General features: G+C 39.5%; 1 protein-coding gene across 9 annotated transcripts in view; it reads right to left on the reverse strand.

Moving 5' to 3' along the window:
• ESRP2 (epithelial splicing regulatory protein 2) overlaps positions 1-18,595 on the reverse strand; it is a 94,143-nt gene extending 75,548 nt beyond the window's left edge. For 7 of the 9 annotated variants that reach the window (XR_010920449.1, XM_067551583.1, XM_067551598.1 and 4 more), the window contains exons 1-3: positions 18,394-18,413; positions 18,045-18,197; positions 17,014-17,142 (exon numbers count right to left, since the gene is read on the reverse strand). Coding sequence is in view for 8 of the 9 variants with exons in the window: in XM_067551583.1 (XP_067407684.1) it covers positions 17,014-17,142; positions 18,045-18,179 (264 nt within the window). In the remaining variant the exon portion in view is untranslated. Of the gene's footprint in view, positions 1-17,013; positions 17,143-18,044; positions 18,358-18,393 lie in introns of those variants that run through there. The other 2 variants (XM_067551565.1, XM_067551555.1) reach the window with 2 other exon arrangements.
• Positions 18,596-18,912: the final 317 nt, after the last annotated feature.

The raw sequence follows: 18,912 nt of genomic DNA on the forward strand, positions 1-18,912 counted from the left end.
CAGTCCAAACCTCTGGCAAACAGAAGAAAAAAACTAAAGCAGGCTTAGAGCTCTGATGTTATAGATTCCAACACATTTTCTTCAGTGAAAAGAACAAGAGTCATTTGGGTTGTTTTTTATTTTTTAAATGCAGGATATAAATTTTAAAATTCTATGTTTATGAATATTTTTCTCAATGTCAGTTTTTTAAAAATTGACTCTTTCTCCCCTTTAAAAGCACTTATGCTCAGGTGCCATGAAACCTAAGTTTCAGGAGTTGATATTACCGACTGCCCAATGCCTTACTACTGGGGAAAGAGTAACTATGGAGTCTTGGGGGAAAATAAATAAATAAAATAAAAATCACATGTAGTTCTTACAATGGAGGGACAAAATCCAGGGGGAAAAAATGAAGGACATTACCTAGTATAAAGTTGTGTCAGATCCTTTCAGTCAACAGAAGGTAGAAAAACGTACAATGGTGAAGGAAAACTTATTTGAAAAAAGTGCTGGAAGGTTAGAAATCAAACTGTGCAGGGGCTAGTCTAATACTAGTTTGCTGGGTATAGATAGTCCAGGGGGAATTAGGATAGCACACAAGTGAAGACTGGTGAAAAATGTGGGGGGGAGGAAGTTCATACAAAAGTCTCATTACAACTAATTTACAGCAGCAGCGATCCCTCTTTCACAGGTTTTATTTAATATGGGTCCTTTGGTGACAGAGGAGTCCGATCCTTGAACTGCAGATGTTACAGGTGGTGTTGGAAGGCAGGGTTGGGCCACAATTACTGCATGACAGTTGTCTGATATTTTTCTGTGACCACAGCGAGGCGATTTTCCTCAGTAATGATCATTCTTTCTTTGACAAGTCTTCACCAGGTAGCCCTATCTTGGGCTACCGTCTTCCAGGTTGTGATGTCAATGCTATGTCTCTTGATGTTTGTCTTGAGTGTTTCTTTGAAGTGTTTCTTTAGGCCTCCCCATTTCCTTCTTCCTTTGGTGAGTAGGGCATGCAACAATTGTTTTGATAGGCCTGCATCAGGCATGCACATGCAGCATCTGCTCCACCTCATCAGGTGCTGGATAATCAAGGTCTCAACACTGAAGATGTTGGCCTCTGTGAGGACACTGATGTTAGTACGGCAATCCTCCCACTTTATGTTGGTCTAGTGTGTGTTCTGATGTCGTGGTTGTGGAACAGTCTGCCAAAGACCAGGCTGGCACAATGGATCCTGTGCTGAATCTCAACATCTATGTTTACCCTTTGTGAGAGATGGCTACCAAGATAGGCAAAGTGTTCTACATTTTCTAGTTCCTCTCTGTCAATGTAGATCTTCCTTGCTGGGTCCGATGAATGACTGGGAGCAGGTTGGTAGAGAACTTTTGTTTTGGTTAGCCCTAAGCTTTTGTAAGCTTCAGAGAAGCAGTTGAGGGCTCTTTGTAGATCCTCCTTTGAATGTGCAAGTACAGCATAATAATCTGTGTACTGGAGTTCGGTTTTTGTTGCCAGTGTTACTTTGGTTCTAGCGTGGAGGTGAAAGAGGTTGAAGAAGTTGTCATCAGTCAGCTATTGGATGCCAAAGCCCTGTGGGAGATGGTCTAGGATTAGCATTTTCATAGCTGCTAGGAAAACGGAGAAAAGAGTGAGTGCCAGTACACAACCTAGCTTTACACCAGTTTGGAAGGGCTCAGAGATAGAGCCACTGCACAGGATGGAGGCAGTCATATGGTCATGATGGAGTCTTATAACAGTGGTAAATTTGCTTGGGCAACCAAACTTTGACATGATTTTCCACAGTCTCATAGCTGATAGAGTTGAAGGCTTTGATCAGATCAATAAAGGCCGTATACAGCTGGTGTTGCTCATGACATTTTTCCTGGATCTGCGCAGCTGCAAAAATCACATTGGTGGTGCCTCATAATGGTCTGAAGCCACATTGGACCTTGGGAGTACTTCCTCTGCAAGATGGAGCAGATGACTCAATAAGATTCAACCAACAATCTTCCCAGTGATGGAGGGGAGGGCAATGCCTCGATAGTTGCCACAGCCAGCCTTATCTCCCTTTTTATAAATGGTGATGATGTTAGCATTGCGTAAATCATCAGGGATTTCTTCAGTGTGCCAAATTCTGAGGAACAGCAAATGGAGTTTGTTTGTCAGTGTTTCTTTCCCCTTCACCCCCCACTTTCAGTACTTCAGCTGGTATGCCATCACAACCTGATGCTTTATTGTTCTTCATTTGCTTAATTGCTTTGCGGACCTCCTCAGGAGTTGGTGGGTTGGCGAGAATTTCCCAGACTGGGTGCTGGAGTCAATGGTGTTGTCAGTCTCAGTCGATTCTTGATTTAGAAGCTTTTGGTAGTGTTTCTACCGGACTCTTTGATGGATTAATTTTAAAAATTTATGTTTATGGATATTTTTCTCAATGTCAGTTTTTTTAAAATTGACTCTCCCCTTTAAGTTTTCCACCCTTCACTCATGCTCAGGTGCCATGAAACCCAAGTTTCAGGAGTTGATATGATTGACGACACAATGCTTTACTGCTGGGGAAAAACTAAGGAGTCTTGGGGGAAAATAAATAAATAAAAAGCACATGTAGCTCTTACAATGGTGGGACAAAATCCAAGGAAAAAAATATTAAGGGCATTACCCAGAATAAAGTTTTGTCAGAGCCTTTCAGTCAACAGAATGTAGAAGAATGTAAAATGGTGAAGGAAAACTTATTTGAAAAAAGTGTTGGAAGGTTAGAAGTTGAACTGTGCTGGGGCTAGTTTAATACTAGTTTACTGGGTATAGATAGGCTGGGGAAGTAGGGTAACACACAAATGGAAACTGGCGAAAAGTGGCCCGGGGGGTGGGGGAGGGGAAGAAAGTTAATACAAAATGTTTCATAACTAACTTTACAGTAGCAGGTAAATAACGTATAGTGACTCAAACAGCATAAAGCAATAAGCTTATGAGAGGAGCTTCAACTGTGTATACATTTCTTGCTTCATTTTAACTGGGTTTGGTTCTGGAAAGTAAACAGCAGCTGGTTGCTTAGTTTTTAATTCTTTCTGGAAGAGAGTGTCAGACTAGCTTTTAAATTACTACCTAAGAGAAAAAATTGCCTGAGTCCTGCCACTCTAGAGCATTTATGACTAATTTTGATTAATTATTTCTTAGGTGGAAATGTGCAGAAGCCAGAATAGTTTCATGCCTGTCAGCTACAGGTATCTATGGCATCAAGCTCAGGTTAACACAGTAAAGCACAAATGGCAAAACTATGGTTCAGGCCTCCATAATTTCATGGTAATCAATCTTCAAAACACAATCAAATTATTTTCATATGTAATGTTGAAAAAAAAAAAATTATATATATATATATATATATGGAAAAGGCCAAAGGTAAGTCATTTGATGTGCTACTTGTGTAAGAAAAATTCCAAAGGTTTATAAAACAACAGGCCCATACTCCATTATTGTTAGGCTTGTTTTGCCACTATACTATCATGATGGGACGCAATTGAGAACTACTGAAATGTTTGCCTATTGAGGAAAAAATACCTCCCATCTTCAGACTAAATCTCTCTCCCGTTGGATCAGGTAATGGAAATTAAACAAGCTACCGCACAAATTTGCTAGAGAAGTCAGGCTCAAAAATCAAGTTTCAAAGAAGTTTTGACTATTCTAGTCTTAGTGACGCACACAATGGAAGGTTTTTGTTGGGACAAAAACTAAGGAAGGGAAAGCCCATAGGATTGAAGTGAAGCTCAGAAACTTTGTATAAAAAGAGTGAGGATGAAACAGATTGTGTGGGAAGAAGAGAAAACTATAGTGCATATCTTTCTGGACTTGCCTTAACCCTCAAAAACCATTTAAAAATCCCAGACACCCTACCAAAACACCATGTGCTTTCATGGTTAACATGGAAGTTGATGGAGAGAAAGGTTCTCTCTTCCGCCCTCCTACAGGAACAAGGTAATTCCCCCTCACATGGCTACGAATATTTGGAAGATCATCACTGTAGAGCAATACATAGTGTCAGAATACTAATTCCTTTCCCCTTCATGGGCTGAAGTTTAAACCTGGATATGGTTATATTTCTGTCCCCAAGAACTATTTTAAGAATATTTAAGGAAGTGAAGAAGGATGAGTTGTACAAGAAGCAGACTGGGTTAGTGCATTTTGAAGCTCCTGAACAGTGAGCACAAGGATTCGCAAAGATCTTCTCCATAAAGGCTCATGTTCTAAAAGTTTCCTCCATTTTCATGATGATATATGTTCTATTGAATACTGCCTGCTAGCATGAACACTGCCACTTGTTGGAGGCTGCATGCAGATTACACACACACACACACACACACACACACACACACACACACACACCCTTAATGAGTTCACAATAAAAAGCAATGGGAAACATAACATTGATCCCCTTTCATAGGCAACTATCTATCCACACACAAAGAAACCAAAATTAAGAACCATCTTCAATAGCATGCTCCTGGGTGGCCTCTTTATTTAAGAGAAGAGCTCTGAATGGTCTAAGTGCACAAAAGAACCCCCCAATACCAAACCTTTAAAATCTAAGGATTAGTGTGCATTTTGAAAGTTTTACTGGCATAACCATGTTGCTTAGTGGTGTGATTTTTTTTCAATTTAGTTATACCACTAAAAGTCTTACAGTAAATGCAGTTATACCAGTATAAGTGTGCCTTACCAGAACAAGCTATGCAGGCATAAGCCCTTTTATACTGTGTCCTCATGAGGGGAGTTTGCCACTTTAACGATGCTGACATAGTTAAAGCAGCAAAACCCTAAGAACAAGGCCTAAAAAAATTAACCAATCCAAAAAACTTGGCTACAAAACCTACTCCTAATACAAGGGCAAAACCAGTAACCAAGAGGCAAGCCACCCACTACAAAAGGGATAAAATCCCAATTCATATAAGATGAGAGTAGAAGTAATGGCAGATGAAAATCCTAAAAACCCATAGAGTGGAGAAGTGTGTCAAGAATAAGACAATGGAAAAAAAAAGTTTTCCAGAACCTGAAAGTCTTGTAGTGGTGGTCTGTTAAGTACCTTCAGTGTTCTCAATATAAATTTTTGTTTATCCTTAAAAACACCTCTCCTAGAGAAATTTTTTTTTTTTTTTTTTTTTTTAAATACTAGTCCCTGAGTTACAAAACCTGTGTAGTATTTCCAACCTTTAACCTATATTACTAGAAGCTCTATGATGTCGTCTCATTACTCCCACTGGCCTGTGGCATTAACAACAGTACTCACTGAACAGGTTACTTCAGCCTGAAAGACAAGGTTGAACTCTATCCCCAAATTCTATATACTAGTTAATGTGTTCTTGTTGTTATACCCCCTAAAGTCAAGTCTTAGGCTAAGTGCAACTTTGCTCACACGGTATTCAGTATTCCCTCTCCTCACCCCTCTGTGTTTCAAGGACAAACTTTCATTAGCAATGTGATCTTTAGCACTGGCTCTATTGATTGCAATGAATAGTGGTACTGCTGTGTTTACTCAACACTGTCTCATTGTTTGTAGTGCAAGCCTAACCAGTTGGAGGACGACAGCCAGTACCTGTAATGAGGGAGAACAGGAGTGTGCTTTTCATAAAGTAGTTTTTAAGAGGATTTCTCTACCCTTCCCCCCATTAATTTTTTCTAAAAAGTCAGAAGACAAAAAAGGATAGGTCTTTTCAACCCCTTCCATGCACTGTACCCACACACTTTCATCTTCGCAGGAAGTCTCTCACGCTTCTGCCTTCTCCTGCCTTTTATATCTTCCCAAAGGAACTAAAGCCCTCATGAGCTAAAGGGAACTCCAGCCTTTGGGTCCATGAAAGGGTATCTCAGCTTTCAAAAGAGTCTTGCCATATTCCTTGCGAAGAGCAGTGGAAACATAAACCTATGTAAACTCACTGAGGGTAGAAAGTAGCTGGGCTCTGCTGTGGCAACAGCAGGTTTCCCCTCCCTGAGCTCATTACACTTTTAAAAAACATAAAATGGTTCAATTAAGTTTGGGTTGGATCCCAAAGAATCATCATACTGTTGCTGTCCAGAATCCTCAGCCCAGATCTGGGCCTGGCAGTGTGATCCGGGGGGCCGGGAATTGGTTGTGTCACAGGCAGAGAGCAAAATAAGTTTCACAAACAAAAATGGTTTTGCTGGATCTACTTGTTGAATGTCCTGCCTTCTCTGAGACTTGGAGTTCTTATGTTGCCCCTCCCACAAGTGCTTCAAACAGCACATGGAATATGTATCACATATCATTTCACCTCCCCTCAAAACAGAAGGAGATGAAAGAGGGGGCAAGCTTCTGTTCCCTTGATTACGAGTCCTATAGCCCCTATGGTGGCCTGCCTATACACCCCAGCCTGAAGTTGGGAAACAGGTACCAGGGGGAAAACTGGAGCACTGTTCCCCTGAACTAGCCAGAGACCCAACTCCCTCCCACCCACCTGTCAGGAGCATGCCAAACACTTCAAGAATCAGACAAGAACCTTCCCCATCTAGCTACTCCAGTCCAACTTATTATGGATGCCACTGGACAACCCACTAGTCACCACCATATGTTGTTCCTAGAGAGGGACAAAATTTAACTAAAAGAACAGATATTGAGTTCCTCATTGTTGCAATATATAGTAAGTAATGCAGCTCCTCATAGCTCTACTCAGAGCCGTTATAAATAAATTTATAAATAGACAGCTGTTGCCTTCCTTCTCCCAATCTTCCTACCTCCCCCTTCAAAACCTTCTTACCTTTCACAAGTTCCTAAATAAACAAGAGTTCATTCTCTAACAATTCTGATTTGCTATAAGAAAGAAACACTCCAGCTGATACAATGGGATAAAAATTTTACTTCCTGAAATCCTTCACAGCCCTATCCTTACGACCTCTACCCATGACCTGCTCCCACAAACAAACACTCTCCTCTTCCACAACCAAGAGTTATTTTAATCCAATACAAAACATTTTCTCTCCCAGGATGCCTGAAGTGTCAGACTTCCAAAAACACGCATAAGGTTTTTTCATGGACTGCTGAAGATGCTGTGAGATCAAAATCTTTAGAATCCATCCCAATATTTATGCCCTGCCAACACATATAAAGAAGTTGCACATGAGGAGGAAAGCCTCCCTATGCTGTTTCCCCATGTTTCTTTACTCAGTGGTCTCCAAATTTGACTGCTATTGCTCCACTGTAGCGTTATATGGTTGTATCACAGATATACCGAATATCAATGTAATGTAATTTCTCATTATGATCTCATTCCTGCAAAGTCTTATGAATGTGCTTAAACTTTAGAGGCTGCAAGTTGTTACAGAACTGCATGCAATGAATAAAGTTATGCACATGTATAAGTCTTCTCAGGATCGTTGTCTTAGCGTGGTCATGTCACCTGTAAGGCTGTCCCAATGAAACAAAGAGCCATATTACTGACAGCTAACAGAAGTTCTCCTTGAGCTCATGTGGTAGTGTGTGTGTTTAGACAAAAGGTCCAGAACTTTCCTGGGAGCCACACTTAGACTGTACAACTCACTCCCTCAAGAGATAAGAATGACCGCTAATCTCACAGATTTCAGAACTAAATACAAAAACTAATTTCTTCAACTTCTCTCTCCCTCATTAGCTCTTCACAGTCTACACAGGTGGGCAGAAGAAGGAAGAAGGAAAAGAAAACTTGTTATCTTTCAATCTACTGCAAGAGCTGAAGTAGGGGTTGGGGAAATTTTGTTTGTTGTCCTTTTATTAAATTACAAAGTGCTCATATACTAAGGTTTAGGCTTCTATTCCCAGTATTTTGTGTGTACCATTTAGCTCATAACTAAGATCTATGTTTGCAGTACATGGATACACTGGGATGAAGAGCAACTTGGCAAAGCCACTATTCCATTTCTGGACCAATAAAAGATATTACCTCACCCATCTTGTCTCTCTTTTACAAACCAAGACATTAGCTAAAAGAGTGAAATGATCAACCTGTAAAACTAGGAAATTAGAGTATGTTTGGAACTGATTCAAGAACATTAACCCAAGGAGACAAATGTATCAGAGTTGAGTCAGAGTGCCCAGAGGGAGGATACCAAGACAAGCATCTTTCTAAAGCAGCATCTGCCAATGATAGATATATGTTGCTTTCAAACTATCCAGTCCCCACCTTCTTTACTGAAGCGAGGAGGTAACTGCAATAAGAACTGTTCTTGCCTAATAGAAATGGAGGACAGGTGTGGCTCTGGGAGCAGCAATCATCAAGAAAGAAGCTTTTCCGGGAATATAGGGGAGGAAGAGGGCCACTTTTTTGCAACACAAACAAAGCATTTATGAAATCCAAATTATTATTTTTCCAGTCATTTAATGGGAACGAGAACAGAGATAGATATTTGTTAGAGAGGAAATCAGTATAGAAAATTCTGATCCTTCTGGGGAGTTTTAGAAAGAACACTAGTTAAGAAGTTTAGTAAGCCACTTGTTAGTCAAGATTTCTCTCTGATGATGATGTGTCAGGACTGAAAAATCTGCATAACTGGTATAGTAGTTAACCCTAAACCTTCCGATCGTAATTCTTTCCCAAATCTTTCTACCAGTGACTGATTGCAGCAGCAAGTTTTTATTGTTGTGATTCTGCCAATTCACCTGTGTATTAATATAGATCAAAGTGATTGTTAAATTTATAATAGCGTTTTTGGTGTTTAAACTTCATGAAAACTAAAGGGATGTTACTGCATTGTTTTCATTTATCTGTACTCTGTTATATGGTAGTAGCAAACATTTACACTGTGTATACCCCCGTAACTAAATAACCCCTCAAACAAGAAAGAAGCCTTGTAGAATGTGAATTTAACTTTAACAGAAAAGAGCCAGTTTCAAAGCAAGTGGTCAGTGTGTGTGATGATCAGAGGTTAAAGACTCAAAATGAATTCCTCACTCTGCCACCAAATGAAAAGCCCACATGGGTGGGCATCAGCTTGTTTTCTGTGAGAAGAAGCTGTACGTATGGACTCAAGGAAAGATCCTAGATCTCTGGTTTGTATTTGGACTCCTACAAAGAAGTGTACCAGATGCAAAGCGGAGACAATCTGGGTATCCTGAAAAGACTTTTGAGAAACTGGCAATTTCGTACATCACTGCTACCATTTGGAATTACAAACTGTGACTCACCTGTACATATATTATATCTGCTTCAACCTCTCAATAACTCTTGTTTCCTTTTTTTTAAGCTAATAAACCTTTAGTTAGTTTACTATAGAATTGGCTACCAGTGTTGTCTTTGGTGTAAGATCCACAGTACCAATTGATCTGGGGTAAATCACTGGTCTCTTGGGACTGGGAGTAATCTAGTGTGGTGTGATTTTTTTATTTAAGTGACCTTTTTAATCACAAAGTCCAGTTTGAGTGGGTGGCAAGATAAATTGAAGAATCTAAGGGAACTGTCTGTGACTCCATAGTACGACTAGTATAGCGATTCAGGAGTTCACCATTTGTTAATGGCCTGGTGAAATCTAATTATAGAACACACCACCAGCTTCAGGTATCTGCCCTGTTTTTTGACAGTCTTCTCTGAGGTAAGCACTCACAGTCATGAGCCACTCCAGACAGCGTGATAATTGTCATACAGAATTATACCACGATAAGACTATGCAGAGTTCATCCTGCTAAAGAAGTAGGACTCACACATCAGGTACTTTGTCTGCATTTGTGGATTACCAAAGTATTTGTAGGTTGCTAAAAACTCTCTTTTTGTAATCAGACTTCCAAATCAGAATGTGATTTAGTCTAAATGTTAGATAGTAAATTTTTCAGCCATTTGGGTGCATTAAGATTCCATGGCAACTTTTGAAAATAAACTACAAGATTCCTTTTAAAATTCAAATATTGTAGTTACATTCTGCCCACCTAAATAATCTCAATTACATATGGTATTCTATGCTTTCCATTCTAAACGACTGTGCGGTGTTATTAGAATCAGAGGCTAAGGCCAGAAGAGACCACCAGATCACCTAGTCTAACTTCTGGTATATCATAGGCAGCTGCCGCCACCATGACCACCACTCACACTCTGCCCACACACTAAACTAGCAATTTATTGCTGCTCTCCATTCCTGAAATGGCCAACTTTATAAGACAGACAGAGGAAATCACTGAAGTTTGGAATCTTTGAATGAAAGGAGTTTGTCAATGAGACACACAAATATCCATGTAGTTAAGCAAGCAAGAGAGAGAGAAATTAGAGTTTTCATTTCTATAAAAGGGGGGCTTTTTAGCATTTAAAAAAAAAAAAAAGAAAAGAAAAGAAAAAGAAATGAGTTAAAGGGCCAAAATTAGAGTCTTTGTATTTTTAATCTAGGGATAGTTCTATTTATTTTTCAATGTATTAAATGCAATGGTTTTGCATAAAGCAAGCATTATGAGGGCAGTTACTCTAAAACCAAACTCTAATTGGCCTTTTTATAGCTCTCTCCCTAATACTGCCTTGCTGCCTCTGGCAATAGCCAGTCATCATCTATGCTTTTCCCTTACACTGAACTATGTAACCTAGATGTGCCACAACATGTTGAGTAAGGTGTTGTCTTCATTTTGCAGCAGTTAGCTCCCCAATGTTCACATGCATGAGTCTTAGAAACACTTTAAAAGTGCTGAATAGAGCAACATGCAGATGTGAGAGCTGTGCAATCCTCTGCACAGCTGCTGCGACAAGAATCAGGTTGTAGGTTCATAGGAGAGTGGTGAAAAACTGAAGCACTAGAGATTTACAAGCAATGCGAGAGACCCACAGAAAGTATTTCTCAAGCTGCTTCCCTATTACATGTGATTACGTGCCAGAGCTGATGGAACCATCTCTCACATTGTTTGTTTGCCTTTTTTTGGACCCAGGATTCTTGATTTTGAATGGAATTTTCAAAAGCGCTGAAGGGGGTATTCAGACAATAGTATGACAACTCATTACCAGTACATTTTACTGTGCAACTACCTACAGTAAAAGAAGTATGTCAAATATCCCTTAGGATCAGGTGCTCCTCACCCAGCAGTCTTCACTTTCATACATATTCCAGTATTTTTTTTTAAAAAAGGAAGTAAATATTGTCTTAAGTTCTGCCTTACACAATATGAGCATGTCAGACTATATTAGTGACATATGCCAATGAAAAGCTACATGGCTTCAAAGCACAACTTCGACCTATTCCATGTGAAGATATTAATTGTTTGGGTGGCTCTCAGCAAAGTTGTTGCAAAGGTTTACTATCTTATAGCTGCTACTCCACCCCAACCTGATAACAGGCTTAAGTTACTGTTTAACTTTACCAGAAGTAGGCAGCAGCTTCACGTAGGAAAGAGTTTCCAAATTCTCCCTCCCCCTACTAAAATGAAGCCATTATCAACACTCACCAACAATGACTAATATGGTCCAGTGGTTAAAGAATGACAGCACTGGTATCCAGTACTACTGAATTTTATTCCTGTGTCTTTAAATCACTCATGATGCAGCCCAAAGCAAGTCACTTAAGCTACCTAGGTCTCAATTTACTCAGGTGTAAAATGAATCTAAATATACTTCCTGGGGGTATAGTAAAGTTTACAGTTTGTACAGCTTGAGTCACTCAGATGAAAATATTAAGATTTTTAGTCGTGCAAAAAATATTACGGTGCTCCAAGCCTCTGTGGAGAACAAGCCTTGCCAAAATCATACATTGACAAGTGACACCATGGTGCTTTCGAAGAAGCCATTGTAGGTGTGAGCTGTCGTCTGGCCTAATTGACTGTAAAGCAGAAAATGTTCCGAATATGACGTGTAGGGAATTGGACAGCGCAGAAAATTAGCAATGAAAAAACATCAGATTCCACTTACAGTATCAAAAACAGAATTCCAGCTAGACTTGGGGAAGCTATGTACTAACTACCTCTCTGCACTGCTAATCATAGGGAACCCCCACTATACAAACAAGAACCTAGAACCAGGCAAAAAGCATAAAGCTCTGGAGGAGCTATAGGCAGTCATTTTAAAGACTGCTGAAACTCCAAGATTATGTGCAAGACTTCATCTAAACTATGTATATTTGAATTTAGCAAGGAAGTGGAAATAGAAAAGACAAGATGCAGGTCCAGAGTACTGCACAAAACTATATCCTGTAAATATGCCATTAATACTGCTCAGTGGTTTAGCAAACTAGCCCAACAAGCTCTAAGCAAACACACCAAGTATTTCAAAAATAAAAATGGCATGTTCCCTCTCCATCTTACCAGCAGATCAGAAATCTCAGCTCACACACTAGCCAGCAGCATGGCAGCTGAACATTCAAGGTTGTACACAAGCCAGGAAGCCTAGAGTACATGTGCACAGGGATAAAAGTCCCATGGCATGGCAGCTGCTAGCCAGGGCTCACAGAGCTTGGGGCTAAAAATCACTGTGAAGATGTTTGAGCTCAGAGATCTGTGGCCCTCCACACTTACAGGGTCCCAGAGCTTGGGCTCAAACCCAAGTCTGAATGTCTAGACAGCAATTTTTCAGCCCTGGACCCAAGCCCCATGACTTGAGTCAGCAGGTTTTTTTATCCCTGTATAGAGAGCCAACATGCATTCTGTTGGGTTAAAGTGCTGAAAGCTATTCAAATGGCTTTTAAACTATGTATTTGTCTAAAATCATCAATCCATCTCCCTAACAGGAAAGTTCTCCCACCACCACCACCACCCTGACTCCAAAACACTATCCTGGGAAGAAAGTGGTCCAGGATGGGACTCTGCTCCCCTATTTCCCTTCACATCTCAGGCACGAAAATGCCAATATGTGATCACCATCGGCTAAAAAGACATTTGAACAGTTGTTCTCATTCCACTCATTTCCTAAATAAAGTTTTTTTAAAATGGTCACAGTGTGGAGGAAAATGTAGAGCTAGTGTAGGAAGTGGAAATGGAAACCTGAATGGGCTACCTGATCAATATATATTGTCCCAGAAGTTGGTGAATTTTTTGCCTTCAGACTTGCCTCCACTTCCTCCCACCCACGTAACATCCTCCACTTCATTTTGTACTGATAACCTGAAGGCAACCTGATGGTTCAAAGATGGTTTGGCATCAGGAGTAATTCTTGATGCAGATCTAAATATCTGCTGTAGAATGAACACAGTGCTTGGTTACATATGCCAACCACTATCCAAACACCTGCTCCATGACCAAGAGCAACACTACAATTTCAGAATACAGATATGCCAACTACTACAAAATTCACATTCGACAGAAGTATTTGGATAAAGGGGCCACAAAAATAACCAAGGTTAAAAGACCCACCATAAAACTATAGACCTCATTTTTAGAATTGGAGAATTTGTGAGCTACAAGTTCAGGACAATCTAAGGGTATGTTTCCACTGCAGAGTTAACTCGAGATATTTACAATGGTTTTATTTCTATCGAGTTAGCCTAGCCCGAGTGAGAGCAGCCACACTGCAAAGTACATTCAAGCTACTCTGTCCACATTAAACTCATGTGTGGTGCAAAGACTTCTGGGAACATACTCCATGGTTCTTGGAATACAGGAAGATGAGAAGCTCTATGAATTCTTTCCCAGTGAACTGTGGGAGAAACTTGTCTGTCCTTTCTTGGCATGGGGGGATTGTGGGAAGGCATCAGAGGACTAGCAGAACTCGAGTGGAGCTAAAGGTAACACTCAAGTTATAACTAATGTTAGCTTTGCAATAAAGACAAGCCTGGAGTGGCTTGGATTTACAGTTGTTCCAAAGAGCTAAGTGCCCACATGCAGTAGTATTATTTTACAGTTTTAATAATAATAGAATATGCTTCGTATGTAGACAAAGACCTGAGATGGGGACTCCAACACATTGCTTTTCCTCCGCTTCGGCAAAACTAAGGCTGGGCAACAAACAACAAACACATGACTGCAGAGTTAAACACTGCTGCTATTTTCCTTCTCTCTCTTTTTTTTTAAAAAAACAGAAGTATAGGAATTAGATTTTGTCAACACTACTGACATTATTTTGATATGAAGAATAGGGAGAATGGGTGCTAGATAAGCCTGGAGGAAAAGACAATCCACAACAATATAACTCTTTGGATTTTATCATGCTGTTTAAGAGACATCATCGACACTACCAAGCATTCAAGAATCAGATCCCCAAAATCATGAGATTGGCATAAAAAATTAGATTTGTAAATATAAGTAGTTTGGGGTTCTTTTTATTTGCCTTCAGATTTCTAAGCCTTTCCAGTAAAAATCAGTTAACCTTTTCAGGTTTTTCTGTATGAGCATATGGATTAGAAACTCTCATTTCTTACAAATGAAAGTTTTAAGACAAATATCAAATAGCACCAGACTCATCATAAAAATCACAAGAGCTGAAAACAGATGGTAACAACCTTTACCATCACACTATGGAGAAGAGGTTGCAGAACAAGTTTCTCTTTAAATTTAGTTGCAACCGGTTAATCAGGCTGCAGGAATCCACTGGTTCTACCACCACTTGTCCTTTAAAAACTCAACCAACTAGTTTGTTTCTTGCTGACTCGGTTGATATTTGGTAAAATATACCAACCATGTGATTCTACTGCTTGATCAACAAGAACTTAAAAACTGAAATATGCCAGTGTAAAAGGAGCAATTTATTTTCATGGCCACTTAATTGAATGGCAAAGCCTTTAGTATTTTCAATTTCTGCACAATGTAAGAGAAAAAGACATTGGAATTTTGCTTGATTCCAAGTTCTCTAGGCCAGAGAAGATGACACAAATTTATCCTTGTCTATTTGCTGAAATATACAATATGATGAAAGGCCAGCAAGTTTACGACAATCCAGCAGGCGAGTGTTTTAGCAGAACTAAAAGATGATTTCATATAGTTCCCTAATTGAATTTTGGGGGAACATATTCAAAAGGAAGTCACATGCACCACTCCCATTGAACATGCTTTATGACTACTGCTCAAAGGAAATCAGTAACTGGAAAAGAAAGCCACCAAGTATCTTCACGTTGAAGGCATTTCTCCAACATAATTGCTAGTTTTTCTTCAACTTTTTCCTCTGCCAGGAGGACAAGCAGTAAGGCTTAAAGCAAGGTGGATCAAGTTTGACTTAGGTCATGGCAGGATGTGGAGGAGTTAAGACATCTCGCAGTGTCGCCAAGTCTCACAATAGTAGTTTTTCCTCAAAGCCCCAGCTGCTGGAACCAGGACATTGCATGAAAATCTTAGCTTTCATTTAAAACAGAGAGTAGGAATCTAGCCCTCTTGGTTGCAAAGAAAAGCTTGAGAATGCAGTGGAATCTCAGTGTTACCAACAGCTCAGGAATGGAGGTTGTTTGTAAGTCTGAACAAAACATTATAATTGTTCTTTCAAAAGTTTACAACTGAACATTTACTTAATATAGCTTTGAAACTACTATGTGGAAGATATTAAGATGGTTAAAAGCTGCATATTTAAATTAAACAAGTACAGATGGGGAAACTGAGGCACTGGGCTTAAGTGAAGTGCCTAAAGTCACACAGGAAGACAGCGATAGAGCCAGCAGTTGCAATCCAATGCTTTAATCGCAAAACCATTCTTCCTCAATTGCCAAGATACGCCACCCAAAGTGAAAAAATATTTTGCAAGAGTCTCCTCCACACCCATACACAAAAGCTAATATTTCTCTTTATACGCTGGAGTAGACTCACCTATAATGCAGTTTACGGCAATAAGATACAATCTCTCATAAAAGTATTGAGTGTAATTAAAGTGTGTGTTATAAAGGTAAACAGGGTGTACTTTGCTTAGCTGTTCCAGATGCCTTTAGTGCAAGATCTGGAACAAGCTCAAACCTGCAGCTTTACATTTTCTCAAGAATTATTTTGAAGCTACACAAATCACTTTACACTCCCAGCTGAACTCTTGTGAAACTTGTGTAACATAGAAAAGCCAAAAAGTGCAATCCATAGTTAATTTTGAAAAATAAATGATGTGTATTTATATTTATGAAATTCTTCAGTCCAGCTACAGTGAATTGTTAACCATTCAGCATCAAGTAAGATTAGTTCCTATTCTACCAAGTTATCCTTGTGTCACCAGAAGTTACAGCAACATGAACCTGTCCTACTGCCTAAGCAAGTTTCTCTTTCAAAACACACCCACAATGATTCAAGGAAGGTGTGGAAAGACAGTTTCATATAATTCACAAAAATGCACTATTGTATTTTTTCAGTCAAGTTCAGTTTACTACGCTATCACATTTTAAAAAGATAAAAAAACTATTTGAACATACTCCACAAAGACACACTAAAAATTAAAATAACTAGCAGCCTCTTTAAACCATAAGGATTATAAAAGCGTACAGGTTATCGTATTGCCTGAAATTAAAGTGATGCAGTGTGTTTCAAGGAGCAAAATGCAACAATAGCAGAAACAAGCTTATAAATAGAAAGCAAGGTTTTTTTATTTTACATTTTGACATCCAGGCTCAGCTTCTATCTATTAATTTAAGATAATTCAGTTCAACTTGCTAGAGAAGTCATGCACACACTGCATGTGTGATATTATACAGAAGTTATAATTTGGTATGTGCAACTAGTTATCTTTGAGTGAATTATTTCTCACAACATGAGAAAGACAAAGTCTTATATTAACACTGAAACTTATGAATCTGTATCTTTAATGGAAATGCATTTCTCCAATCAAACTTCTCTGAAAAATTGTTAGTACTCTAATAATTTCTTGTGTGTCAATTATCCTGCTAAACCTTGAATAAGAGAACTTAGACCCATGTCCAATTTTTATCCCAATTAAAATAAATAAAAAAACACACAGGTCATAACTCTCAAAACAAGAATACTGTCTCAAAAGTTTTGCCACAATGTACTTAAGCTATTCCCATTTCTCTCCAATAGTCCAGTTTCAGATAGCTCAGGTCTTTGTGAGGTAAACCTTGACTGAGATATTGCTAGTTTTGAAACAGTTTGTTAGTGATTTCAAATTGAAAGGCAAAACAAAGCCTATTTGCTTTATTGCATCAGTTAATCTTGCTCCCAAAGTTAACCCTAGAATACCCCTGCTAGTCCTCACCTGTTGGAGAACTCGATCCAGAGGCTCAGCTTTGCTCAGTCCCTCTGGTGTTAAGCCACTCACTTCTCGACATTGGTCACTTAGCTCCAAATTGTCTGCTTTCACCAAGGATTTGTGCAATGTCCCTACCTGAAAACATTTAAGAAGTGGGGGAGAAAAGTGAGCAGCAATGGAATGAGTTATTTATTACAATGCAGAATAACTGCTTTGCAGAAATGTCAGAAAGGTCCAGTATCACTTTCCAAAAAAGGTATTTGTCAATTTCACAAATCAAAGCCCTTAAGGTCTCATTCCCTCCCACCCCAGGAGAGAGGAGACTCCTAACACTGGGTACTTGCTATAGGTTCTTATACAGTCCTGAGAAGAACATGTTTTCTACTCAGCTCTGATTCCTTCTGAAGTTGTTAGTTTTGGTGAGAAGATCACATAGTTTTACACAATTTGAAGACTCCGCTAAACAAAATTGACAATTGTGTTTATTTGTGAAGAAGTTTTAAAACAAAACTCCTTAATCTAGCAGCTGCCAGTTCATTTACATTACTTTAATTAAAAATAAAAAAGTGACTTTTAGAATGGCCTAAAATAAGACACACATTAAAAAATTGCCTGATCATAAGAAAAAAAGACAAGGCCATTCAGGGTCTGTTTTCCTTATGGAGGTGGTGCCCCAAAACTGCATGCTTTAATGGGAACTAAGTGAACATGGAGGAGGGGGGGCAGGAAAAGAGGATTAGAAGTCTTCAAAAATGAGAGAAATCTAATAGTAAAAGAACAAACTTTTAAAGAAAAATAAGTAATTTTAAAAAAGAAAAACTTGGGGGAAAAGAAAAGGCCTTTGTAGAGTTGACCTCCCCCCCCCCCCCCTTTTGGTGCATTTGTAAAATGAACAAAACAGCCCCAGCTGAGGTGGGTAAGTGATACTGGCCATAACGCCTGCACCTGGTCAGCCCAGGGCTGGGGGGGAAGGGGCTACTTCTCTTGCGATGTACGTACATAACACACAACCTTGTCTCAAGACTTTGAAGCCATACCTTCTTGCAGTGTAGATCCACAACTTGCCACACCAAGAGAATTAGTTCCCTCTCATCCGAACCCAGTTTAGCCCCATATGCACCAGCTGTTGCCCCAAACAACACCACCAAAGAGTCACTGTGCGAAGCCGTCATGACCACAGGGGGAAACAACTACAATCAAAAGCACAGGTCAAAAAAAAAAAAAAAAAAGACAAACGAAAATAAAATAAATCCCACAAAGGCTCACCCCTTCTTCCAAGTGATCAAAGGGGAAATAAAAGGACAAGGAGTAACAATATCAAGAGAAGAGAGAGCGCTATAGGGGGGAGGGAGGGAGGCTGAGACAAAAATGGAGAAAACTTCTTACAGCTCTACCTGTTCCCAGTGATCTCCTTCTCCCCGAGTCTGATTGGGAGGTAAAATTAACAAGCTGTGGGTTTCTCTCCCTCTGACATCATGGCAGGAGCCCAGCCTGAGGTTGGTTTTTTTTTTTTTTTTTCCTCCTCTCCTAAGTTACCTGCCCTTGATTCAGACCATGTGACTGTAGTCAATCTCCCAAAGAGACAAAGCTATTGGGTCTTTGGAAAAGGTGTAGGAGGGACATGGGGAGAATCAACGCCTGGCTGACCCTGCCTGATTGGTTTTTCAGAGAGATCAGAGGAAAACTCCCTTTCTCTATTTAATTCTGCCTCCAGGAAGTGCCTTACCTGCTTTCAGTTTTACAAGATTCCTTTATCAGCAGCCAGCGAGTGGAATGCAATATTCAGCTGAATGTTAAAGAGACATGAGGCCTTTCTCTGGTTTGTTCACTCAATTTTAAAGGTGTTTGGCTAAACAATTGTGTTGGTTTAAGTTTATCTGGAGATCTTTTCACTTGGTCTGAATC

This window comes from Emydura macquarii, unplaced genomic scaffold (assembly GCF_026122565.2).
Source record: "Emydura macquarii macquarii isolate MOO-44397 ecotype Brisbane River unplaced genomic scaffold, CSIRO-AGI_Emac_v2 contig_295, whole genome shotgun sequence".
Taxonomy (NCBI): Eukaryota; Metazoa; Chordata; order Testudines; family Chelidae; genus Emydura; species Emydura macquarii.